A 27,234-nucleotide genomic window follows, 5' to 3' on the forward strand; every position below is an offset into this window, starting at 1 on the left:
AAAGGCCCGCGTACCGCAAAAAAAAAAAAAAAAAAAAATTCTTGTCTCTAACCTAGATACTGTTATCAAGAGAGTATACTGTTTAAGCACTTGCTGCCTATCTACAGATAAATTTATTTATAAATGACTATTTTTGGGCTCATTAAAACAAATCTGCCATATCTCTAATTGGTAACATTACTGTGGCATGAAATAGAGTTTCTTAATAACAAAAGTGGGGGCTTCCCTGGTGGCGCAGTGGTTGAGAGTCCGCCTGCCGATGCAGGGGACACGGGTTCGTGCCCTGGTCCGGGAAGATCCCACATGCCGCGGAGTGGCTGGGCCCATGAGCCATGGCCACTGGGCCTGCGCGTCTGGAGCCTGTGATCCGCAACGGGAGAGGCCACAACAGTGAGAGGCCCGTGTACCGCAAAAAAAAAAAAAAAAAAGTGATGATAGAGTTTAGTAGTCCTCAGAATTTTATTCACATATCCCCTAAGGAATTTCGAAAAACTGTGTAGCCTTTGTACACTTTTAAGTTAACATTTAAATTTTTTATTCTGTTTTAAATAGTTGTAAATTATATGATTTCCAGTAGGTAAATATTGACATAATAAATAATTGTTGATCACTATTTTAAATGTATATAATGTAAATACACAGTGATCTGATTGATAACCACCCTCATCCCATGTGTGGAATAAATGAACAAGCTTTTAATAGTCTAACATTCTTTATCTCCTTAAAATTGAATTTCTGTTCCACTTTATCCACATAATTTTATCCTAATATCGTGCCATATTATACTTACAGATCTTTTATTGATCTCCTAATTATACGTCTCTGCTACCAAAAAAAATGCATAAATTAAAAATTTAAAAATATTTCCTGACCATAATGCACGAAACACTAAAAAATTTCTTCTGAACTCACCATTACAATTATTCTAATAAATTAATTTCTTAAAATAATAGAAGTACATAACAGTTTTTGATAATTATTAAGGGTAACTTTTCTGGAAGCATCTCTTAATGAGATGGAAAACAGAATTGTTTATGATACTTTGGTTATTTGTTTGGAGATTTCTGTATCTTCCACTAATTCCATCCTAATTCAATTTGGGATGTATGAAAGTTATGCATTTCTTTTGTGAAGAGGGAGAAGGATGATTATGAAAGAGATACCTATTTGAGAAAAGTTATTACTTTTATTGATTTAGTACACTAGAATGTATGTTTTATGAGGGCACAGATTTTATTTTTATCTTTTTGCCTGTTTACAACTGTATGCATGGGCCCAGGATAGTGACTGACACATAGCAAGTACTCAAAAAATATTTGAGAAATGAGTTGTTGAATAAGTGAATTTATGGAAACAAAAATGTTTTATTTAATGTATCAGGAAATCACATGTGATAAATAATGTATTTTCCTAGGGTTTGTGTGAGTGGGTTTCCACGGCAACATGAAAAACACTGGAAAGAACTCTGTGGTCGAATAGTATTGGATCCCGAATTTATGGTGCAACTTCTCACAGGAGTTTATTATGCCATGTAAGTAGGTGTACTGTGAAATTGGGTGAATTCTTTCTAGTGTTTGGAAACTTATGTTTCTCTTTTTTCCTTATTAGTTGCACAACACTGAATTTTTTGTTCCATTATGGACCCATTATCTTGTTTTTCTAATATGAATTTCTTTTAGTACTTTTTTATTTTTAGAGAAACTTGTTATTAAATTTAATTTTCTTTAAATACATACCTTTTTCCCACCCTCACCCACTTGGGGGAGGAACAGAAAACCCCTACCCCTTCCATTTGAGGGATTCCATGTATAAAGCCTGAGATGGTGAGGGTGAAGTATAAAAATACTATTTACAAAGGGGAAGAGAGTGTCCACTGTGACCTTAATATTCAGACATCCCCATCCCCAGGCCCCTTTTTGCTCCTTTAGAAAAATCCCTGGGAATCCATTTGAGTGTAGACCAAGCCCTTCCTCTGGGGCGGTGGATACTCAAACCCCAACAAGGAATAGGAAGCTCTGAGATCAACCAAAGAACAGGGAACGGATAGCACCTCAGATCTAGGAGGGGGAGGGGGCTGCCCTCTACCCACCTGTAGTCAGCAGGCCGGCCAGCCAGCCTTTGTTTCCATAGGTCCCATGTAAACATTGACTTTTCTTATGTTCATCTCTGTTCTTCCCGATTTCCTACAGAGCCTCCCTCGCTTCCACTGGAGGCACTTGGTTCCTCCATCTTTGCTTCCCTTCTAACCTTCCTCTGGAAGGAGTGGGGAGGGGGTGGGGAGGTCACAAGTGGGGCAGAGCCCACCTCATCCCTTCTTCTAGGTCAGGGCAGCTTGTCCTCCTCAGCATAACCGTCAAGGGAGTGAGCTCTAAGTTCTTGGCCAAATAGGAATGGATTTCTTTTCCCAGAGCAGGGACAAGGCAGGCAGATAGTCCAGTACCAGGATACAGTGTTCCTGATGGGCAAGTCCATCAAAACTGAGTAGCAGGGAAGAAGGCTTCAGGAAGCAGAGAGGTGGGCAAGTCTAGTCTCACCCTGATGCTGGAAGACCAGACCTGCACCCCTGCCCCTCAAGGTGAGCACGCCCATCACCACCCACCAGTCTTGTTCACTGCGGCTTTGCGGAAGGACTAGGCACCCATGAGGCTAGAGGTCTTCCCCAGGCCTTGGTATGGAGGCAGCACTCACACCAGCTTATCCAATAGGATCCCGATGCTCTGGGTGGCCTCTGAGGGACCAGCAATGGACTTGTTACACATGGGGCAGACAGCGTACTTCCAGCCACTTCACCAGACACTTGTGGTGAATGGCATGTTGGCATGAGAGCACACCCTGCTCATCCTTCCCCTTGGAGTCTTCCAGACAGACTGTACAGGTCTGCCCATATAACTGTAACTTCTTGGCGTCACCTTTAAGCATCACAACTTTATATCCATATCGTTTGCTCTGTGCCTGGTTCCAGAGTTTGCTGATAAAATAGCAGCAGAAGATGAGGCTGAGTATGAAGACAAAGATGTCTGTGCCGAAGATGACCATGTAGATGTTGAGGGGAAGGTCTTGGAAACTGATGGGTGGCATCGAGCAGGACTTGTTGGTGCTCACCAGTCCCAGGCCGCAGAAAAACCCATTACACCACTGGAATGGGTGCATCAGTGAACTCTTGGCTGGCTTCCTCAGGCGAACGAACACAGGCGGCGGGTAGGGCAGGCGGGCTGGGCGCACCGCCTTGCGGGCTTGCAGGAGGGGTGGATGCGGTGCGTGGCTGCCGCCTTCGTCTGCAAGTCGAACTCTCTTTTTTAGTACTTTTTAAAAAATGAATTACACATTTTATTTGAAAGCTATATAATAACAGACGATTGTTTTATTGAGATATAATTAAAATGTAAGACTGAATTAGTTAAAGGTGTACAACATAATGATTAGATATATGTTATATTGCAAAATTATTACCACAAGTTAACATCCATCACCACACATAGTTACATATTTTTCTTTTGATGAGAACTTTCTGTATCTGCTCTCTCAACAACTTTCAAATATACAATACTGGATTATTAACTATAGTTACCATTGCTGTACATCATATCGCAGGATTTTATCTTATAACTGGAAGCTTGTACCTTTTGACCACCTTCACGATTTTTGCCCACCCCCCAACCCCTGCCTCTGGCAACCATCAATCTTTCTGTATCTATGAGTTCAGTTACTGGGTTCTTTTTTGTTTGTTTAGATTCCACAAGTATGATATTATACAGCATTTGTCTTGCTCTGTCTGACTTATTTCACTTAGCATAATGCCCGCAAGATGCATACATGTTGTCACAAATGGCAGGATTTCCTTCCTTTCTTTTTTCTGTTTTTTTTTTTTTTGATCGTGCTGCGCGGCATGCGGGAGTTGCCCAACCAGGGATTGAACCCAGGCCCCCTGCATTGGAAGCGTGGAGTCTTAACTACTGGACCACCAGGGAAGTCCCAGGATTTCCTTTTTTTAATGACTGAATGATATCCTATTGTGTGTATGTATGTGTATATATATGCGTGTGTATATATATGTGTATGTATACACTTACGTACATATACTTACACATATGTGTATATAATTGTATGTATACACATTACTATATATACACATACATTACATATATACACACACACACCATATTTTCTTTATCTATATATCTGTCCATTTACAATTAGATTGTCTCCATGTCTTGGCTATTGTACATATGCTGCAGTGAACATGGGGGTGCAGATATTCTTTTGAGATAGTGATTTAGTTTCCTTCAGATATATAACAGAAGGAGAATTGCTGGTTCCCTTTTCGCCACACCCTGTCCAGCATTTGTTGTTTGTAGATTTTTTGATGATGACCATTCTGACCCAAGTGAGGTGATACCTCATTGTAGTTTTGATTTGCATTTCTCTAGTGATTAGTGATGTTGAGCATCCTTTCATGTGTTTGTTGGCCATCTGTCTATCTTCTTTGGAGAAATGTCTGTTTAGGTCTTCTGCCCATTTTTGGATTGGGTCGTTTGTTTTTTTGATATTGAGCTGCATGAGCTGCTTGTATATTTTGGAGATTAATCCTTTGTCAGTTGCTTCATTTGCAAATATTTTCTCCCATTCTGAGGGTTGTCTTTACATTTTGTTTATGGTTTCCTTTGCTGTGCAAAAGCTTTGAAGTTTCATTAGGTCCCATTTGTTTATTTTTGTTTTTATTTCCATTTCTCTAGGAAGTGGGTCGAAAAGGATCTTGCTATGATTTATTTCATAGAGTGTTCTGCCTATGTTTATAGTGTCTGGCCTTTCATTTAGATCTTTAATCCATCTTGAGTTTATTTTTGTGTGTGGTGTTAGGGAGTGTTCTAATTTCCTTCTTTTACATGTAGCTATCCAGTTTTTCCAGCACCACTTATTGAAGAGGGTGTCTTTTCTCTGTTGTATATTCTTGCCTCCTTTATCAAAGATAAGGTGACCATATGTGCGTGGGTTTATCTGTGGGCTTTCTATCCTGTTGCACTGATCTATATTTCTGTTTTTGTGCCAGTACCATACTGTCTTGATTACTGTAGCTTTGTAGTATAGTCTGAAGTCAGGGAGCCTGATTCCTCCAGCTCCGTTTTTCTTTCTCAAGATTGTTTTGGCTATTCGGGGTCTTTTGTGTTGCCATACAAATTGTGAAATTTTTTGTTCTAGTTCTGTGAAAAATGCCAGTGGTAGTTTGATAGGGATTGCATTGAATCAGTAGATTACTTTGGGTAGTAGAGTCATTTTCACAATGTTGATTCTTCCAATCCAAGAACATGGTATACCTCTCCATCTGTTTCTATCATCTTTAATTTCTTTCATCAGTGTCTTATAGTTTTCTGCATACAGGTCTTCTGTCTCCTTAGGTAGGTTTATTCCTAGGTATTTTATTCTCTTTGTTGCAGTGGTAAATGGGATTGTTTCCTTAATTTTTCTTTCAGATTTTTCATCGTTAGTATATAGGAATGCAAGATTTCTGTGCGCTAATTTTGTATCCTGCTACTTTACCAAGTTCATTGATTAGCTCTAGTAGTTTTCTGGTTGCATCTTTAGGATTCTCTATGTATAGTATCATGTCATCTGCGAAGAGTGATAGTTTTACTTCTTTTCTGATTTGGATTCCTTTTATTTCTTTTTCTTCCCTCTGATTGCTGTGGCTAAAACTTCCAAAACTATGTTGAATAATAGTGGTGAGAGTGGGCAACCTTGTCTTCTTCCTGATCTAGAGGAAATGGTTTCAGTTTTCCACCATTGAGAACGATGTTGGCTATGGGTTTGTCATATACGGCCTTTATTATGTTGAGGTAGGTTCCCTCTGTGCCTACTTTCTGGAGAGTTTTTATCATAAATGGGTGTTGAATTTTGTCAAAAGCTTTTTCTGCATCCATTGAGATTATCATATGGTTTTTATTCTTCAGTTTGTTAATATGTTGTATCACATTGATTGCTTTGCGTATATTGAAGAGTCCTTGCATTCCTGGGATAAACCCCACTTGATCATGGTGTATGATCCTTTAATGTGCTGCTGGATTCTGTTTGCTAGTATTTTGTTGAGGATTTTTGCATCTATGTTCATCAGTGACATTGGCCTGGAGTTTTCTTTTTTTGTGACATCTTTGTCTGGTTTTGGCATTAAGGTGTTGGTGGCCTCGTAGAATGAGTTTGGGGGTGTTCCTCCCTCTGCTATATTTTGGAAGAGTTTGAGAAGGATAGGTGTTAGCTCTTCTCTAAATGTTTGATGGAATTCGCCTGTGAAGCCATCTGGTCCTGGGCTTTTGTTTGTTGGAAGATTTTTAATCACAGTTTCAATTTCAGTGCTTCTGATTGGTCTGTTTATATTTTCTGTTGCTTCCAGGTTCAGTCTCAGAAGGTTGTGCTTTTCTAAGAATTTGTCCATTTCTTCCAGGTTGTCCATTTTATTGGCATATAGTTGCTTGTAGTAATCTCTCATGATCCTTTGTATTTCTGCAGTGTCAGTTGTTACTTCTCCTTTTTCATTTCTAATTTTACTGATTTGAGTCCTCTCCCTGTTTTTCTTGATGAGTCTGGCTAATGGTTTATCAATTTTGTTTATCTTCTCAAAGAACCAGCTTTTAGTTTTATTGATCTTTGCAATTGTTTCCTTCATTTCTTTTTCATTTATTTCTGTTCTGATCTTTATGATATCTTTCCTTCTGCTAACTTTGGGGTTTTTTTTTGTTCTTTCTCTCGTTGTTTTAGGTGTAAGGTTAGGTTGTTTATTTGAGATATTTCTTGTTTCTTGAGGTAGGATTGTATTGCTGTAAACTTCCCTCTTAGAACTGCTTTTGGTGTAGTGTCATCGTGTTTTCATTGTCATTTGTTTCTAGGTATTTTTTTATTTCCTCTTTGATTTCTTCAGTGATCTCTTGGTTATTTCGTGGCATATTGTTTAACCTCCATGTGTTTGTATTTTTTACAGTTTTTTCTCCTGTAATTGATATCTAGTCTTATAGTGTTATGGTCAGAAAAGATACTTGATACGATTTCAATTTTCTTAAATTTACCAAGGCTTGATTTGTGACCCAAGATATGATCTATGGGGCTTCCCTGGTGGCGCAGTGGTTGAGAGTCCGCCTGCCGATGCAGGGGACACAGGTTCATGCCCCAGTCTGGGAGGATCCCACATGCCGCAGAGCGGCTAGGCCCGTGAGCCATGGCCGCTGAGCCTGCGCGTCTGGAGCCTGTGCTCCGCAGCGGGAGAGGCCACAGCAGTGAGAGGCCCACGTACTGCAAAAAAAAAATACATATATATATGATCTATCCTGGAGAATGTTCCATGAGCACTTGAGAAGAAAGTGTATTCTGTTGTTTTTGGCTAGAATGTCCTATAAATATCAATTAAGTCCATCTTGTTTAATACATCATTTAAAGCTTGTGTTTCCTTATTTAGTTTCATTTTGGATGATCTGTCCATTGGTGAAAGTGGGGTGTTAAAGTCCCCTACTATGATTGTGTTACTGTCGATTTCCCCTTTTATGGCTATTAGCATTTGCCTTATGTATTGAGGTGCTCCTATGTTGGGTGCATAAATATTTCCAATTGTTATATCTTCTTCTTGGTTTGATCCCTTGATCATATGTAGTGTCCTTCTTTGTCTCTTCTAATAGTCTTTATTTTAAAGTCTATTTTGTCTGATATGAGAATTGCTACTCCAGCTTTCTTTTGATTTCCACTTGCATGGAATATCTTTTTCCATCCCCTCACTTTCAGTCTGTATGTGTCCCTAGGTCTGAAGTGTGTCTCTTGTAGACAGCATATATATGGGTCTTGTTTTTGTATCCATTCAGCCAGTCTATGACTTTTGGTTGGAGCATTTAATCCATGTACAGTTAAGGTAATTATCATTATGTATGTTCCTATTACCATTTTCTTAATTGTTTTGGGTTTGTTTTTGTAGGTCTTTTCCTTCTCTTGTGTTTTCCTGCGTAGAGAAGTTCCTTTAGCATTTGTTGTAAAGCTGGTTTCGTGGCCCAGCACCATTTAGTAAAGACACTATCCATTCCCTATTTTATATTCTCATATTTGTTTAAATTAATTGACTATATATGCATATGTTTATTTCTCAGCTCTCCATTCTGTTCCATTGATCTCTGTGTGTTTTTAGGCCTAAAGCTTTGTGATACGGTTTGAAATTAGTAAGTATCATGCCTCCGGGTTTGTTGTTTCTCAAGATTGCTTTGGCTATTCAGGGTCCTTTGTGGTTCCATATAAATTCTAGAGTTGTTTGCTCTATTTCTATGAAAAATGTCACTAGAATTTTGATAGGCATTGCACTGAATTTGTAGATTGCTTTGGGTAGTATGGACATTTTAACAATATTAGTTCTTTCAGTCCTTGAGCGTGGAATATCCTTCTATTTATTTGTGTGTTCTTCAGTTTCTTTCATTGAGGTATTATATGAAAAATCATAAGTGCACAATTAAGAAAATGCTCAGATCTTTCACCTCCTTAGTTAAATTTATTATTAGGTATTTTTTAATTTAATTGTTAATGGGATTATTTTCTTAATTTCCCTTTCTGATAGTTTATTATTAGTGTATAGAAAGAGCAGTTTTTTGTTGTTTTTTTTTTGGCCATACCGCGTGGCTTGTGGGATCTTAGTTCCGCGACCAGAGATTGAACCCACGCCCTCAGTAATGAAAGCATAGAGTCTTAACCAATGGACCACTGGGGGATTCTCTTTTTTTTTTAAAGAAATGCAGTAGATTTTTGTTATTGCTTTTATACCTACAAGTTTACCATATTTGTTTATTCTAACAGTTTTCTGGTGTAGTTTTAAGAGTTTTCTACAGTTGACTCTTGAACAGCAAAGGGGTTAGGGGTGCCAGTTGCACAGTTGAAAATCTAAGTATAACTTTAAAGTCAGCCTTCCATATCTACGCTTCAACCAACCACAGATTGTGTATTACTGTAGTTGGTATTTATTGAAAAGAATCCACGTATAAGTGGTCTTGTGCAGTTCAAGCCCAAGTTGTTCAAGGGTCACCTGTATTATATATCATGTCATCTGCAAATAGAGACAGTTTCACTTCTTTTTTTCTGATTTGCTAGAACTTCCAGTACTATGTTGGATAAAAGTTGCGAGAGTGGCCATCCTTGTTCTTGATCTTAGAGGAAAAGCTTTCCATTTTTCACTGTCGAGTTTGTTGTTGACTGTGGGCTTATCATGTATAGCCTTCATTATGTTGAGCTACATCCCCTCTGTACCCACTTTTTTGAGAGTTTTTTAATCATGAATGGATTTCGAATTTTGTCAAATGCTTATTGTACATCTATTGATATGATTGTGTGATTTTTATCCTTCATTTTGTTAATATGGTGTATCACGATTGATTAAATTGTAGATGTTGAACCATCCTTGCATCCCAGGGATAAACCCCACTTTACCATGGTGTATGATCCTTTTAGTGAATTGTTGAATTTAGTTTGCTAATATTTTGTTGAGGATTTTTGCATTTATGCTATGTTCATCAGGCATATTGGCTTGTAATTTTCTTATAGTGTCCTTGTCTGATTTTTGTATAAGGGGGATGCTGGCCTTGTGATATGAATATGGAAGTGCTCACTCTTGGAAGAATTTGAAGATTGGTATTATTTCTTTAAATGTTTGGTAGAATTCACCCATGAAGCCATCTGGCCCCAGACGTTTGCTTATTGGGAGGTTTTTGATTACCGATTCAATCTCCTGTGGGTACAGTGATGGGTCTGTTCAGATTTTTATTTCTTCATGATTCAGTCGTGGTAGGTTGTGTATTTCTAGGAATTTATCCATTTTCTAGGTTGTCCAGTTTGTTGATGTATAATTGTTCATAGTCCTTTCAGTACTTTTAAAATAGCCAAAATATAAGTAATCATTAAATTGAAGACTAAAAACTGTCAGGTTTTCTGTATGGAACTCTATGTCTTTCTACGTAGTTCATAACCCAGGTTTTCATGAATGCATTAAATAGATCACCCTAAATATCAACACATGATAAAAACCAATTAATATGTAGAGACATCTGTAAAATATTTTATTTTTAGAAAGTTTCATGACTTTCTTTTTTTTAATTAATGAATTTATTTATTTATGGCTGTGTTGAGTCTTCATTGCTGTGCACTGGCTTTTCTCTAGTTGTGGCGAGTGGGGGCTACTCTTCGTTGCAGCGGGCTTCTCATTGCGGTGGCTCCTCTTGTTGCGGAGCACGGGCTCTAGGTGCGCGGGCTTCAGTAGTTGTGGCATGCAGCTTCAGTGGTTGTGGCTTGCGGGCTCTAGAGCGCAGGCTCAGTGGTTGTGGCACATGGGCTTAGTTGCTCTGCGGCATGTGGGATCTTCCCGGACCAGGGCTCAAACCCATGTCCCCTGCATTGGCAGGTGGATTCTTAACCACTGAGCCTCCAGAGAAGTCCTGTAAAATATTTTAAATGTTAGTATTGAAATCTTCATTTTGTTCTTATAACCAAGAAATGAAATGATGCACAAATTAACGTGAAAATCTTGTTACAGAACCAAAATAATAGAAGAATAGAAAAGATGGTTATTGAAAATTAGAGATATTTTCTAAAGATAGTAAATAATCTGCTTCTCCATAGGTATAATGGACAATGGGACCTTGGCCAGGAAGTCCTTGATGACATCATTTATAGAGCTCAGCTAGAACTCTTTTCTCAACCGTTATTGGTAAGTTGTTATATTTAGTTTTTATTAAACATTCCTGTGCCTGAAAAGGGCACTAGTAGGTTTAAAATTCAATATGTAATATATGAGGCATTTTAAATCATTGAGGGAAAGAGATTTATTCCATAGTAACAATTGGAGAGAAAACAAAATTGGTTTAGATCCTGTCCTCTTATAACATATCAAAATAAAGTTCAGATAAATTTAAGAACTAAATGTCTTAAAATCCTTTAAGAAAAGAAAGAAGAAAAGTTATAAATATTTACTCAAATTTCTAGAGAAGGAAGGACTTTCTAAGCTTTAGTGATGGTGACACATTACCAAAAAAGGTTGATTTTTTTTTTCTTACATAAACATCTGAATTCTAAACCATCAGTTTTTGTTTGTTTGTTTGTTTTGTTTTGATTCGTTGGCTGCACTGTGCAGCATCTGGGATTTTAGTTCCCTGACCAGGGATTGAACCCATGTCCCCCTGCAATGGAAGTGTGTAGTCTTAACCACTAGACCACCGGATATTCCCTAAACCATCAGTTTTTTAAAACCAAAATTAATATGTGGTACACAAATTGAGAAAAATATTATCAACAGGCATGACGAAAAAGCCAATTAATATTTTGTTCTATATAAAAATTTCATACTCTTCCACAAAATAAATATGTCTCCAAAGGATAAATGATCAATCAAAAAATAAATGTGAACATCCAGTAGCAGAGTAAGGAAGACATTCTCTATGTTACCAGTAACAGTATGACACAACTCTGATCATCCCTTTGCAGAAGCAGTTTGGTAATGTGTGCGTATTTTCTTTCCCATGTCTAGCAACATTTCCCAAGAAACTACTTAAAATTTTTTTTAAGTATTGTGAACACTAGATCAATGTTAGTTTAATTGCAAAGGAATCAGAACTCTAAACATTTTACAGCAGAGAATGATTAAGTTATGTTATTTACTTGATGAAGTTATATGTTTGAAAATTCATTTTAGCTGTGTTAAGTGGTAAAGCAGTATACAACTATTTTTTAAATCTAGACAGGACTAAGGAAACAAAACAAATGCTAATAGTTGTCTAGGTGATTCAACTGTGGATAGTTTTTATTTCTTTGCAATTTTCTGTGTTTTCTAAGCTTTTTGTAGTATTTTATAATGGTATTTTTAAAATATTATTTATGTATTTTTACTTGCAGCAATTTAAGAGTACAATTTTTAAAGCCATTTTCTTCATATCATTTGTTATATCTTAAGCTAAATATAAATTTATTGAAGTAACATTTACATTAATTCTTTCATATTTGAATTTTTTTTCCTCATGTCAGCATCCCTAATTTAACCCTAAAGGTTACTGTAAAGCAAATGGACAGAGAATTCCCTGGTGGTCCAGTGGTTAGGGTTCTGCACTCTCACTGCCAAGGGCCCAGGTTTGACCCCTGGTTGGGGAACTAAGATCCCACAAGCTGCACGGTGCAGCCAAAAAGAACACCAAAAAACAAATGGACAACAAGATAAAAAATTATATCATGATAATAAGACCATGCATGTGAGACTCTTTAAATTCATACTTTTATCCTTGTAAGTCTTATAAATTAACTAGAGGTGGCATTTCCAAGGCAATATAAGTAGAGAGATTAGTAATCTGTAGTTCTAGAATAATCCTTTATTGTTAGGGGTCTCCAAGGGACCCAGTGAGTAACACTCCTTTTCTCTAAAATAGAGCCCGGTGATATAGATAAAATAGTTGGTAGATAGAAAAGCAAGCATCATCTTTATTGCTGATAAAGGCTAGATTGAAAGACTTCACTGCCTACACTTTCGTCTGGATGTTGGAACAGCCCACTGGAGAGAAGATTTGAGTTGGCAGAGCAGGCACAGGTATCCAGGTTGTTGCATTTCACTTGTCCTTTCCAAGTGGAGAGGGAGGGAGCAAACAGTCCTCTAGCTTAAGGTCTTTGCTAGATTAGGACTACCCAATCAGGAAACATGGAGCAGCCAATGGTGATTACTCTCCAGGCACATATCTCACTCTCCTCCATGGAGAACAGAAAGTGGTGGAACAAAATGCCAGACGTGTTTAGGGAAAATTTCTCCTCATGGAAACAAAGCTAATTTTTTTATTATAGATTAAATTTTGCATGTTATTTATCATCTGAATAATCAGAAACTTATTCTAAATTTTCTTATATCAGGGTTCAAATGTTAAAAACACTTTTTCTTTCTTTGGAGTGTTTTTTCTCTTTGAAAGTCAACAACTTCAAGGAATCGATGGGGGTGTGTGACTACATTATTTTAAATGAATTCTCATTTTAAAGCCTGCCTAAAAGAATATACACCAGTGGAGATACAGACATTTCTGACACATTATGCTTGTATATTTTATAATAGATGTTTTAAGTACATATTTTAAAAAGTAGGGAAACATGAAGTGTAAAATAAGCATAAATTGTATATTGGGTGTAAATATATATAGACTTATGTTATCATTTTAGGTTGCCAATGCCATGAAAAACTCATTACCATTTGATGCTCCTGATTCTTCACAAGAAGGCCAGAAAGTACTTAAAGTCGAAGTCACTCCAACAGTGCCGAGGATTTCTCGGACTGCGATTACAACAGCTTCAATCCGTCGCCATAGATGGAGGAGAGAAGGTGAGTACGAAATCCCTACAGCCCACTCATGGATTAAAGTAAGTTTTTACAGACTATATTAGCACATGATATTATAGTACTTTATGTAATTACAGTAAAATTGTTTAGTTGTTAAAAATAGCACTAGAAAATGGTTTAAATACCTGAATTCATTTTAATATAAATATGTATATATATTTTATAAAGCAGGAAGATATTATTTAGACTGCTTTATGAATGTTAAAACAGAAAATAAGATCAAGTTAATTTTTGTCTTTTTTGAACTAGTAATAACAATAGGAAAGAAATTTCTGTAAGCCTGTTACCATACTGGGAAAAAAGGTGCCTGTATGAGAATTGTGGGAGAAAACTATATAACTGGCCAAACTAATGGTATAATACAGCCATCCACAAAAGAATTGATTTTTATCTTTCTTTTTCTTTTCATATAAGTGCTGAGTCCAGCAGTATTTCATAGGCGTATGGTACTTGAATAGTCAAGCTGTCTTGCCTAAGAGATATTAATTGCTGTTTTAATGATCTCTATTTTTCTCTCCTATTCATTTGCAAACCTCACATTATTCATCTGCTACCTTATGTGTGTGCATGCTGTGCACACACATGTAACTATATAAGTAATGTTTGCGTTTATATCATATCCATATATACATTCTCTTATCTGCCTGGGTCAAAATGCTCAGAAAAGAATAGAGCAGCACAAAAGCACTAAAATTTTATATGTTGAATCCCAGATGGCTTTGACTTCTCAAACGAGGCTGACTCGAGTATTCCTGGCTCCCCGATCCAACACGGCTCCACTGACCTAGGGATCAAACGTGTGCAAGAGGGGGAGGTGCTGGTGCGCAGGACTCCTGAGCACGGCTCACCGGAGCCCAACTCAGCAGCAGCCACAACAGAGGGTAGGACAGAGATGAGGAGGCAAAAGTCAGTGAGGCAGTTGCTGGAGAAGGATCCTGGCTCTCTGTCCCCAAGCAGAACATCTTTCCATTCTAGTGTGTGTTTCCACTACCCCAGGGTATATTAGCTCCTCCTTGCAAAGTGCACCCCCCCCCCAATATGGCTAGCACCAGGTCAGGTACAATCTTTAGTTACCATTTGTGCTGGCCTGGAGTCTGCATCCCTGTGTAACTAAAGAACAGCTTGGCATGGCTACTAACAAGGGAGAGGCCTGTCTCCAAAAGGTCTGCAAATGCTTGGGATTTTTTCATTACTGAGCATGTTTATTCTAACATCAGGAAAGGAAAAATGCACCCAATGGACATGAGCCTTATTAGTCAGTATGCATCAATTTCATTTATATAGTAATGTATTCTTTTGAAAATATGTGAGGAGAGTTGTAAAGCACTAACACATTATCTTTGAGAAACTGGACTAAAGTGGAGCCAGCTGATTTGTCTCTAGTCCCAGGGTGGTCAATTAACAAGAATTTCTTATCTCTTTGACAGAATAAACAAGTATTGATTGGCTTTTTATAATCGTTGAGTCAGGTTGCCTGGGTCTAACTAGTGAACTACTGACATCTTTCCTCTATAAATGTGCTGTCCTGGTGCACACTACATTTTATCATTTATTGTAAATAATGATTGCCTTATAAAGCTCCCAAACAGAATTGAAATGTATTATTTAGAGGTTATAAATCCTAGCAGATCCTTTTTTCTACAGTGTGGGTATCTCAAATGAGAATTTTTTTTACCCCTCCCCTGCCACCACACCCATGACCACTATCTGGAAAAGAATACCTCTCTCTGATAGGAAAGTATTTGCAGTTTTACGTGTGATGCCATAGAAGGTGGTTTTGTGAAAGAGGGAACTGTGGCCTGATAGTTTTTCATTATTTAATATATTGCTGCTGTGGAAGCTATACACTAATTTATGAAATATAGCAAGAAGTTTTAAAATAGGTTACATATTTTTACTTATTTTAAAGACCAAACATACATGAAGCAGTTACCTTCCACCTTAGGGAAATCTCTTGCTTTTTGGTGCATTAGAAATTTGAGCATGCTCAGTAAGAATCTAAATCTACCCTCTGTTCCCTTGCCCATTTGCCCAGATTGGCCTTACTTCATTTAACATTGTTGCATGTGCATGATCTAGGGACACAAAGAAGTTGGTGCTATGAAAAGAATCGTGTGAAAGACGCAGCCTTCCCTTTTCGTTCTTCTGTATCTCTTTATGTTATCCCTGGGAGTCAGTTTTATCTTGTATAATGCATAAAAATAAGTATATGAATAGCTGTTGAATTCAGAGTTGGCCTAAATTGAACAACAGTCTATTTCTCCACATTCTTGATGCCTAAATGAGACACTTGACGTGTATCTACTACCATTGTTAGAATATTGGAGTATTTGTGCTAAACGGAAGTACATTAACACTTGATGAAATTCTAAAAAGTATGGGATTAGGTAGAAACATTTCTTCCTGTTAATCATAAGTCATACACTTTGAAAAAGAAATCAAAATAGAATTCCTTTAAAATATCCTATTAAATGTTAAAACATCCTATTTTAATATCTCCTATTACTGGTAAAATTTCACTTTGTGAGGGTGGGGTGTAGCCACAAAGAAAGAGGAATGAGTCCCTTTGGTGTGTTTGAAATTTCTCAAATTATTTTCCCTTTTAATCTAGCTTAATTGTAGCTTTAAATCAATATTAGTAAAAGCTAATTTATAAGGAAAGGCAGACATAAACAGAAAAGTTCATTAAAAATCCTTTTTGGTTGCCTCATCTTTGGATCATGAATAGTATTATCACCCAGGGGGAAAATTAGAAAGGAAAAAAGTTGTTAGACACAATTGCCTTTTTATTCCTTGAGGTTTTTTAAACAGAAATATGGAAATTGCTAAAACCTATGAAAAGTTTTGGTAATTCTGAAGTCTTCTGGAGCTTTTGGATTAGCATCAATAATTGGTCTTCTAAAAGAAAAAGAAGGGAATTCCCTGGTGGTCCAGTGGTTAGGACTCTGTGCTCTCACTGCCGAGGGCCCAATTTCAGTCCCTGGACAGGGAACTAAAATCCCACAAGCTGTGTGGCACAGCCAAAAAAAGAAAGAAAGAAAAAAGGAAAAGAAAACATGTTTTCTAATGGTTTTAAATAGTTTTACAGTTAAAGTTGTATTTATTATATGTTGAAATTGAAGGGAGAATATGACCCCATCACCTACCTTTATCCCGATTGTGAAGTAACATTTTATGTTGTGACTTTTAAAAGCTGAATTTAAAGTTATTACTAAACTGAGGACAACGCTTATGATTAAAGTATATTCAGTGTTCCACTATACTGAAATAGCATTTCTTAGTATATAAAATATCAGTAGATTCTCTTGCATGGTGGTTTTTATGTTATCATCATCTCTTTATGGCCATATCGCTTGGGCGTCAGATCTGCATGTGGCAAGATTCAGAAGCTAGCACTAAGTCTCTCAGTCTCCTTTCCTAACCATATATATACCCAATGATACATTTCTGTTCACTCCTAGTTTTATATTTACTGATATTAATTCTGAACCAGTAACTGTCTTTTCTTGGGCATTGTGGAGTTCTTTAGAGTAATTGTAAATAATTGCTAAGATGATGTCATATAAATATAAAGTTTTTGTTTTGCTGTATATTATATACGGTTCTTTTGAAGAAGGGGTTGAGAGAAGTGGTGTCAGCTGCATTTTCATATGGCTTTGCATGATGAATAAAGATTGTTAAACTGCTGGAAATAACAAGATGCCTTTTGCTTTAAGGATAGCCTAGTTCATTATTCTTTTGAAGCAAAGAAATAACTAATGCATATGAGAAAACATTTTTATTTTTTTCAGGTACTGTGTTAAATAAAGATTGTGTTTAACTATTTCATGTATATTTTACTTAGGTAACTTGTATCTCAAAGTAATGTTTTTTCAGATTTTTTTCCTAACATTTTACCTTAACTATAATATTGATATCTGTATGTAGATTCAGATTTAACTTTCTTACAGTCTGGTAAACATATTTAAAAGGTAGCAAACTGCTATCAGTTTTTGAAAGAAACAAATGTTCTACTTTCTAAGAGAATGTTGATCATACTTTCAGTAAGAGAATTGGGCTTTCTGGAAACCCCAAGCTAAATATATTATATATGCTTCCTTTCTTACAAAATCCCAAAATAAGGATTCTTTCATTAACTGCAGTTTCTGCATGAAACATAATGAGACACTATAGTATTTTGTGATCCCGACAATAATATATCTCTAAATACTAAAAAATATTATAGAAATACATCATATAAAAATTATTGTATATATTATTTATATATTATAAAATAGTAAAAATTCTTCCTCAGTATCCCTGCTGGTTCCCTACCCTTGCTCTCTGATAATCAAATATTTTCACATTAATCGATCAAGAAAATATGGAAACCAGTGAGTAGAGATTTTCATAAGACAGAATGTGAATATGAAGTTACTGGAAGCAATCTAGAGTTTTTAGTTTAGAGTTAGAAAATGTACTAGTTCCATGTTAAAGGTTTTAAAGCCATTTAGAAGCACTTAGCTGTTGAATAAATATAAAATTTCATTGTAGTTAAAAAGGGTTTGGGGATGAGTTTTTGACATTATTCTGCGTGACTGAAATTAGAAGGGGGTCTCATTTGTAAGTTCTATTTTATGATAGGTTAAGGAAGATATGAGGAAAAATTTTTGTTTTTTTAAATAGATATGGTCACCTCAAATTGACAAGGTGTATCATAAAGATTTATGTAACAAAATGTTGTATTTTACCCTAAGTTGTTTTGTGTGTCTAAATATTGATAGTATGCTAGGTTTGTTTGTGGATAGTTTTACAAAAGCTAGCCTAATTAAAGCTAAATGAATAGAATGAATAACATTAGAATTCTAGATTAAGGTTTCTTCCCCTAAATTATTTAGGGGAAGTGTTGATAGCAAGGGCCATTGCTGACCTATAGCAAACATTACCTAGGAGATAAGGTCAGTTGAGTTGTTATTCACAGCTACTTCTTATTTAATTTAGCTATTGCTGAGTCTGTCTGATTTGTTTTTTAGGTGCTGAGGGTGTAAATGGAGGAGAGGAGTCGGTAAACCTGAATGATGCAGATGAAGGATTTTCATCAGGGGCTTCCCTCAGCAGCCAGCCAATTGGGACCAAACCATCCTCCTCTTCTCAGAGGGGAAACTTAAGGAAAGTAGCAACTGGGCGTTCAGCCAAGGATAAAGAAACAACTTCTGCTATCAAATCCAGTGAGAGCCCTCGAGATTCAGTAGTTCGCAGGCAGTATGTACAGCAACCAGCTGATCTTAGTGTAGATTCAATTGAGCTGACGCCGATGAAGAAACACCTGAGCCTGCCTGCTGGCCAGGTGGTGCCAAAAACTAATAGTATAAGTCTAATCCGGACAGCCAGTGCTTCCTCAAGTAAATCGTTTGACTATGTAAATGGCAGTCAAGCAAGTACCAGCATTGGGGTTGGCACTGAGGGTGTTACTAATTTAGCAGCTAACAATGCTAATCGATATTCAACTGTCAGTCTGCAGGAAGACCGGCTAGGTCAAGCTGGAGAAGGTAAAGAGCTCCTCAGCCCAGGGGCTCCCTTAACCAAGCAGTCTCGATCCCCAAGTTTCAATATGCAGCTAATATCCCAGGTGTAGTCTTGACATCCTCTCTCATCTTTCTGCTTACCTTCTAAACTGAACATTTCATGTGCAAGAAGACACTTCATCCCACTTGTGAAAATATTGGTCATCATAAACAGATTTGATTTAGTTTAGGTATCTTCATACTGTATTTTGTATGGAAACAGCAATAAGGTTTTCTTTTCCCTCCTTCCTATATCTTCTCTTCACCTATTCCTTGTAAATGTGTTTGTGAAGCAGTAGAAAATGTTTGTGTTTTCCACACCTTCCTTTCTCCTTGGGTGAAGTGCAATCCATCGTAGGCTGATCGGTCCCATTTCAACACTGTGAGACTGAGGTTATGTTAGAGGAAATGGTGTATATGATCCCTATGAATGATTCTTCAGCTTTTGTTTAAAAAAAAAAAAACGGGTTTGTTCTCATAATCTATGAAGATTACTGGGTCATATTTTTTCTCTCTTAACCAGGAGTGCCTCAGAGATTCTGCTATGACTTTGGACTTCTCTGAGTCTGTGCAATTATTTTCTTGAGAAGCATGGGGAAAGGTGGTAGACTGCTGCACTTTTTCATTAAAACGAGGGTGGCTCTTTTTTCCCCCATCTCCTTTATCTCGAGGACACAATGTTCAATTACTGAGGCATTTAAATCAAGTTGTAGCCACCTCTGTTGGAGGACAGGGCTCTAAGTTGATTGTGTAATAGATAATGCACTTTCTCAATGGCTCTATAGTCATTATTAACATGTCTTCCCTCCTCCCCCCAAGGACATAAGGTCATTTCTGTCCTTCAAGTTTGAACAGCTAATAAATCAGAGAATCCAAGGGGCATGTTCTATTTCCCAGGAATGATTGACACTTTGGTGCTGGGGTTTTATGTGGGGAGGGGGTAGTTTTTGTTTAGCTTGTGTGGGATTGTGTGTGAGGGAAGTTTTGATTGTTTTTTTTCTTTTCCTTTGTGAGCTGTTGATGACTGAAGTAGAACAGGTACGTCTTCAGGTAAAGAGAGGGATTTCTCAACCCACTTTCTGTGATGTCAGACTATTGGAGAAACCCTTTCAGCTGCTTTCTAGATGTACCTAAATTCAGTCAGATATTTTGGATTAAGAAACCTGAAGTCCTGATAGATCATATACTCCAAGGAAATACATCAGGGACAGATAATTGGCTGAAAACACTGACGCTTCAATGTGACACATTTTTATAGAACATTTCTACCAGGGGGTACTGACTTGATTTCTCCTAAAAGGACCACACTGCCTTTGTGTTTAATGTAATGCAATTTGTGTACCTTCTAATCATATATCTGCAAAAGTTTCTCATTTTTATAAAAAATCATGCCAGTAAGCTAGATGTTGAATGTATGTAAGTAGCATTTGGTAACTGTACTAAGAGGCTACAAAAGTGCATTATTGGTTTAAAAAAATTTTTTTTTTAGTTCTGATTTGGTTGGATAAGGTTTCTTTATGACCTTTTCTGGGTCTCAGGCTCTAATGCTTGATTGAAATAGAAGAAAATACATTGGTTTTTGAAAATCAGTGTATTGTGACTTGAACTGCTATACATTCTTCCACACAGTATGTCAGAGTGATTAGTGCTTTGTACATTTAGACATTTTTATTTTATTGTTGTGAAAGAAAAATATACTGAATTTATAGAAAGCAAGTATTCTCCTAATTAACAAAGTTTAAAATATTATCTCTACTGATTAAAATTACAATAGATTTTGATAAATAAAATAACCAGAAAAATGCCTCTTGTTTTTTTCACACCTAAAAATCTACCCATCCCCCCCCCCCCACCTTTTATTGTAAGAGGTTTTTGTAAGGGACTTTCTGTTAGAATCTTTATAAGAACAGTGAGATGCTTGTTTGAATTTGGTGGTGTGTAATATTTTTCAGCTCACATGAAAATGGAAAACTAGAGCCTGAACTATTACCTACAACATTGCCAAAGTCCGGGGGAAAGCTAAAAGTTGATAAACAGAGATTTGTTGATTGTGTATATATATATGTGTGTGTGTGTGTGTGTGTGTGTGTATAGTGTGTATATGTATAAATCACAAAGAATATTTTAGATATCCCTTACTTCTTTTAATTTAAGGGATGTCAGGTAAATGAATTAAAAGCAACAAAATAAATGAGGTGTAAAGGTCTGTAACATACAGAGTTTCAGGTGTGAAAGGAAAAGAGCATTGTACTTACCAGGGGGTGAGGTCTTGGCCATGGCTGGAGATCAGTCACTTTATGGCAGAAATGTCTGGTTGATTTAAGAGACTGAAGGGTTGTTTTTAATTCAACACATTGTGCATTTATTGGCATCTAAATCTAGCATGATTTTAGTTAAAGCACAAAAAAATACCAAATAATACCAGATTACAACAAAGGCTATAATAAATATAATAAGCTCTCCCTCTGGTTTGTTAGAAATCTTATACCTGAAAAGTTGGTTCTGAAAAACTTTCACCTTAGAGAATTTCATTTATTTCTATGTGTATTCGTATATATTTTGTACATATACATAGCTGTTAATATTTCATGATCCTCTAACATTTGTGTTCCATTCTTTTAAGTGATATAATTTGGCCCTAAAGAAGAAACATTTCATTTAGTTCAAATTTTGCATTCGGGGTCTTAGAACAGATTTCCTGTGCAAGATATAGTTAAAATGGAATGAGTCAGTCATGAACCATAGTCACATTTTCTAAGAGATTTTTGATATTCATTTGCATTATTTATTGGCATTTAATGTAAAATAGTTTTCAGATATACAGCTGTTACAAATATATGCCAGCAATATTCATGCTTTATCCTTTAACAACCTTTTGTTTCTATACTTCCTAATTTCCATTTTAAAAAGTTCTTCCATTTATGGACAAGCTAGTTAGGGAGAAAATACTTGTTTTCTATAAAAAACAATTTGATTGATGCCATCTATGCCAGGTTTGATATAAAAATACAAAGAAATATCTGAAAGCTTTGGGAACTCTTCCCTATGACATTAATTTGAAATCATGTTACTAGAACATTTACGTGTCCTAGAACAAACCAAGTGTAAAGTGAAAGCTACCTTGGAAGTAAGATTTTTAAATATAAAAATATTTTGAGAATCTGGAGGGGGTTGATGGTTCTAATTTGAAATCCTGACCCCTACCACCATTCTTACCCTCCTGATGACGCTCCTGTGCCTGTTTATTATAGAATCAGAATTTTTGTGCTAAAGAGCCTGTAGAGATAATCTAGCCAGTCTCCCAGCACCCACCCCTCCATATCCATCCTCAGGAAACTGAGACTCAGAAAGGTTGTAATGTGATCAGAGTCACATAACTAAGAAGCAGAGCCAGAATTAAACTCCTGTCTCCCGTTGAATGCGTATTAACACCCCACTGCCTCCTTTTACTTGTCCTATGGTAAATGTAACACTCTCCACTTCTGTAGCGTCTTTACAGTTCTGGTCTAGTAGTTGGTGAATACAGCATGTGAAGAAAGGTATTAAATCCAGAAAAAAATGTAGAGTAGTAAACATAGATGGGGAAGTGTTGGAAATGTAGGTATCTATACCACAGATATAAGGATAGATACATTTTTCTTATTCTAATTTATGCCTTACTATTTTCTGCCACATAGCAGTTGAATGCTGCCATTTTATAGTTGATTATATTTCTGGGGATTTATTTAAATGCAAAAATAAACCCAATGAAATGACTTTGATCAGTGTTTCTAGCTATCTTAAGTAATTTTTGAATCAGCCAGCTTTCACAGTCACCTACATGGCAAGTTAGTTGTATTGCACAGTGGAGTATTACAAAGTAAAGATTAAATAAATTTGATTCCACAATTTCTAATGTAAAGAGATTGGACCTTATTTGTGCCCAGAGCAGATAGATAACAGCAATATTTCCTTATGTAATTGAAAAAGGTATATAGTGTGAAGCTTACGGTTCCATAACAGAATGGTGACCATGTCATTTAAAGTGTATATACAGGATAAAATATCTTAGTTGCAGTAGTCTCAGCTATATAAGCTCAATATTTCCAACCTACATTCTCAAACTCCACTTAGTAGTTTTAAAGTAATTATAATTATTTATTAGACACTGGAATACTGAGAATAACTTCTTTCAGATTGTTTTGTTTGCACTATTTTTGTGACTATTTTAATGAAGTGGGGTGTTTTTGCTGCCTCACTTGGATAGGTTAGTATGGGTCCATTTTTTGAGTACTTGTTGACAGTCAGTTGTGTCATTTACTTCTCTGCATATTCATTTGTAAATAGAAACACTAGTATCTGTCTTTAGTGGGTAGTACACTATTTATACAAACACTGGCAAGGAAGATCTCTCCATTTCTGATCTTAGATTACAAAGTGAGGTTTATGGTTTTGTTTTTTTTTAAATCAGTATTCAGTTACATACTTGTTTTTCAGTTTAAAAATGTTTAAAGGCCATGCCAGTGGTCAGAAAATCTACAAGAATTTCAGAGCAACTTTTCTATACTATGGCTATGTTAAACAGTCTGAACCTGAGACTTTTTCTCTTTCAAGTTGAATGATTATTGTCATGTTTCAAACCACGAAGTCGGTTGAGACACTTATTTGTAATACTTTAATTTTTTTAAAGTGCTTTTTAGAAACAAATTGTTTGCAAACCAATTAGAAATAATTGATAGCTTAAACTCTAAATATTAGAATATTTGCCAGATTATAAGAAGATGAAATGCAGTGTAAAACTGTTAACATGCTAAAAAAAAAATCATGAGTCACCAGATTGCTACAACTTTCCATTGCCAAGGTGGTCATGTTGATAAATGTAAGACATAAATTTTAGTATTACCTGCGTTGTGTACCTAATGGGTATATCATTGGCACTGAACATACATAGGAAATATTATTCAAAGAGTCAACCAATGTGCACTTAAACTATATTAGATTTTTGGCGGTGCCAGAAATTTGTGTGGTGATCTCAACCCATTAGAATTAGAGGAGTCATATCATCCAACCTTCCCCTGCCCATGTAGGTACATTCCTTCTGAACCTGACCACACAACAACAGAATTTTGGTTAACTTCAATCTCTTCAGTATTTTGTAGTCTTTGCCATTAGTCACATGAGAAATACACACAAGAGCAAACAGTTCAGGATAGACATTAGCACAAAGCTGGGAATGATGTGAAATAACTGGCAGCATAGTACAGATATGTAAGTTCTATGTTTTGTTTCTGGATTTTAAGAAATTGTTTACAAATTAAGTCACATTCGGATGTCTGCTATTATGCTATTGTGTTTAATATAGATTTTACCCCCAAAATTAGAATTAGGTGTAGCTTAAAGTATAAATGAGTCTTTTTTTCATAATTGCATACCTGGAGGTAGGTTTAGTAAACAGAAAGTCTTTTGTTTTCAAAGAAAATGAAGTTAATTGGACAATCCATCCCCAACTACAGAATTGATATCAATCTGGTTTGCTGTATTTGAGTGTCAAAAGTGCCGTGTTAATTATATCAGAGGAAGTTCTTCACATCTTCATAAATTACAAAATTTACCAAAGAAAATGTATTAACCAAATATGAATTTCGGAGTACCTAACTGTTAAGGAATGAGGCCCCATTAACATAAAGGATTGATTTCTAGCCCTGGGGGAAATGTCCTTCCATCTGGAACAGATATACAGTACTTACAAGATTCCATTTGAGGTTTTCTTATCATGTTGGTAAAATGTCAACATTTATACTTCCAGCAAAAGTACCAGTGAAAGGTTAAGTCCAAATATTATTTCTTATGGCACATTTTCATGTCTCCTTAACTCAGACTGAGGATTCTGCTCATCAGTATTAAATAAAAGGAGGAGGGAGGAATTCCTAAAATTGGCATATTGTATGATATTGTGACTTTTAAAAAATAAAATTGGGTAAATTATGGAAATGTATCTTTTTAAATGGGCAATGTCAATTATATCTAGTAAATATGATATTGGCTAAAACAGTATGTTTACATATTTATGTACATGATCACTCTGGGTATTGTTTTTTTTTTCTTTGCAGAAAAACAGGATTGGGTTCAGAAAGCTGAAACGCTCATTTTTAAATGTATAGCTTAATAAGAACTAATGGATTTACTTAAACTATTAAATAATGATTTTTTGGGAAAATATAAAACAGTATATTAACTGATGTTCCAAACAGGCTATATGTATTATTTTTTTTTCATATCAGGTGGTAATTAAAAAGTAATGAATGTGTTGATCAGCTATCTTAGAAAAGAAGATTGGCTTTCTAACAATTACTAATGTAGGTTTTTGTGGGTTTTTTTAAGTTTTATCATCCAAACTGAATTGAGAGATATGTTCAATATTCTTTGTTGGTTTTAAAATATTTGTAGTAAGTTCATTAACTACAGTGGATTCTTATTCTAAAAATTATGCTGGCTTTACATTCAGTTTAACTGGTTAAGTGAAAAGTTTTTATGATGCAGATTATTTCCCCACTTTCTCATAATAATTTGGCTTTCCTGAGCTACAATTTCTGAAAAGTTTTTACTGCTGTAACATTAGGTAGTCTGATCTCTGTCACAATGGACAAGTATACAGGAAATATCCCACTTGCACATGTTTGCTTCATAAAAGGATATAGATTGTATAGGTCAGCTCTTGCATTTTTGTATGTCTTTTAACGAGCATCAACCTATTGCTTGGTATAAACTTCTCAAGTATTCAGAGAATAGTGCTGGTTAAAATTTAAATAGGCTAGGCATGAAGAAAATATGATCTCTGTTGACTGACGTCCTTTCAAACTAGGACTAGTGAAAACATTCATTTTTTTCCAGAACTGAAGAGAAAAAACCGTACATTTAAGATCATATTTATTGGTGCATGTAAGCCATTATCTTAACTGTCTTACTGAACTGGTTAATGCTGTTGATTGTTGAAATGTGAAATGTAGTCACTGTTGACCTTGTAAATATCTGCCAGAGATGAAAAAATATTTTAAGTTATTGTAAATAAAGATGTATAAAATTCATTAACAGTCTGCAATGCAGAAACATATCTAAGATGTTAAATATTGTGTTTCTTGAGAGATGTGTACTTTTTCCCTAGATGTATCTAGATATATTAAGAATGTACATTTTCTTTTGTACAGTATAAAATACAGCTTTATTTGGCTTTTGACTGGATTTCCCGGAGTTAATTTTATATCTACCTAAGTTTCATAGCTTAAAATTGTCCTTCGTTGCATTTTTCAAAGCATGCAATCTTATCTATGCATGTCTGAACTTCTTACTTTTTAATTTTATTTTTCTAATACAGCAGGTTCTTATTAGTTATCTATTTTATACATATTAGTGTAAATGTGTCTCCCAATACCAGTCTCCCAATTCATCCCACCCCACCCCCCGCTTTCCCCCCTTGGTGTCCATACGTTTGTTCTCTACATCTCTGTCTCTATTTCTGCCTTGCAAACCGGTTCATCTGTACCATTTTTCTAGATTCCACATATATGCGTTAATATACGATATTTGTTTTTCTGACTTACTTCACTCAGTATGACAGTCTCTAGGTCCATCCACATCTCTGCAAATGACCCAATTACGTTCCTTTTTATGGCTGAGTAATGTTCCATTGTATATATGTACCACATCTTCTTTATCCATTTGTCTGTCGATGGGCATTTAGGTTCCTTCCATGACCAGGCTATTGTAAATAGCGCAGCAGTGAACATTGGGGTACATGTGTCTTTTTGAATTATGGTTTTCTCAGGGTATATGCCCAGTAGTGGGATTGCTGGGTTATATGTCATATGTAGTTCTATTCTTAGTTTTTTTCTTTTTCTTTTTTTTTTTTTTTTTGCGGTACGTGGGCCTCTCACTGTTATGGCCTCTCCTGTTGCAGAGCACAGGCTCCGGACGCACAGGCTCCGGACGCACAGGCTCAGCGGCCATGGCTCACGGGCCTAGCTGCTGCATGCATCGGCAGGAGGATTCTCAACCACTGCGCCACCAGGGAAGCCCCTATTCTTAGTTTTTTAAGGAACCTCCATACTGTTCTCCATAGTGGCTGTATCAATTTACATTCCCACCAGCAGTGCAAGAGGGTTCCCTTTTCTCCACACCCTCTCCAGCACACCCATTCTAACCTGTGTGAGGTGATGCCTCATTGTAGTTTTGATTTGCATTTCTCTAATAATCAGTGATGCTGAGCAGCTTTTCATGTGCTTCTTGCCCACCTGTATGTCTTCTTTGGAGAAATGTCTATTTAGGTCTTCTGCCCATTTTTGGATTGGGTTG

At 36.2% G+C, this 27,234-nt stretch overlaps 1 protein-coding gene and 1 pseudogene across 7 annotated transcripts in view; one reads left to right on the forward strand and one right to left on the reverse strand.

Moving 5' to 3' along the window:
- The window catches only part of HYCC2 (hyccin PI4KA lipid kinase complex subunit 2), a 73,361-nt gene extending 47,242 nt beyond the window's left edge, over positions 1 to 26,119 (forward strand). For 5 of the 7 annotated variants that reach the window (XM_073807413.1, XM_073807411.1, XM_073807412.1 and 2 more), the window contains 5 exons: positions 1,415 to 1,531; positions 10,621 to 10,708; positions 13,186 to 13,345; positions 14,077 to 14,244; positions 18,376 to 26,119. In XM_073807413.1, the coding sequence (XP_073663514.1) occupies positions 1,415 to 1,531; positions 10,621 to 10,708; positions 13,186 to 13,345; positions 14,077 to 14,244; positions 18,376 to 18,977 (1,135 nt within the window). In that variant the 3' untranslated portion in view covers positions 18,978 to 26,119. The remainder of the gene's footprint in view (positions 1 to 1,414; positions 1,532 to 10,620; positions 10,709 to 13,185; positions 13,346 to 14,076; positions 14,245 to 18,375) is intronic. The other 2 variants (XM_019939163.3, XM_073807414.1) reach the window with 2 other exon arrangements.
- Positions 2,752 to 3,150, reverse strand: LOC117312961 (RING finger protein 122 pseudogene; annotated as a pseudogene).
- Positions 26,120 to 27,234: the final 1,115 nt, after the last annotated feature.

Source organism: Tursiops truncatus, chromosome 7 (assembly GCF_011762595.2).
Source record: "Tursiops truncatus isolate mTurTru1 chromosome 7, mTurTru1.mat.Y, whole genome shotgun sequence".
Classification (NCBI taxonomy): Eukaryota; Metazoa; Chordata; class Mammalia; order Artiodactyla; family Delphinidae; genus Tursiops; species Tursiops truncatus.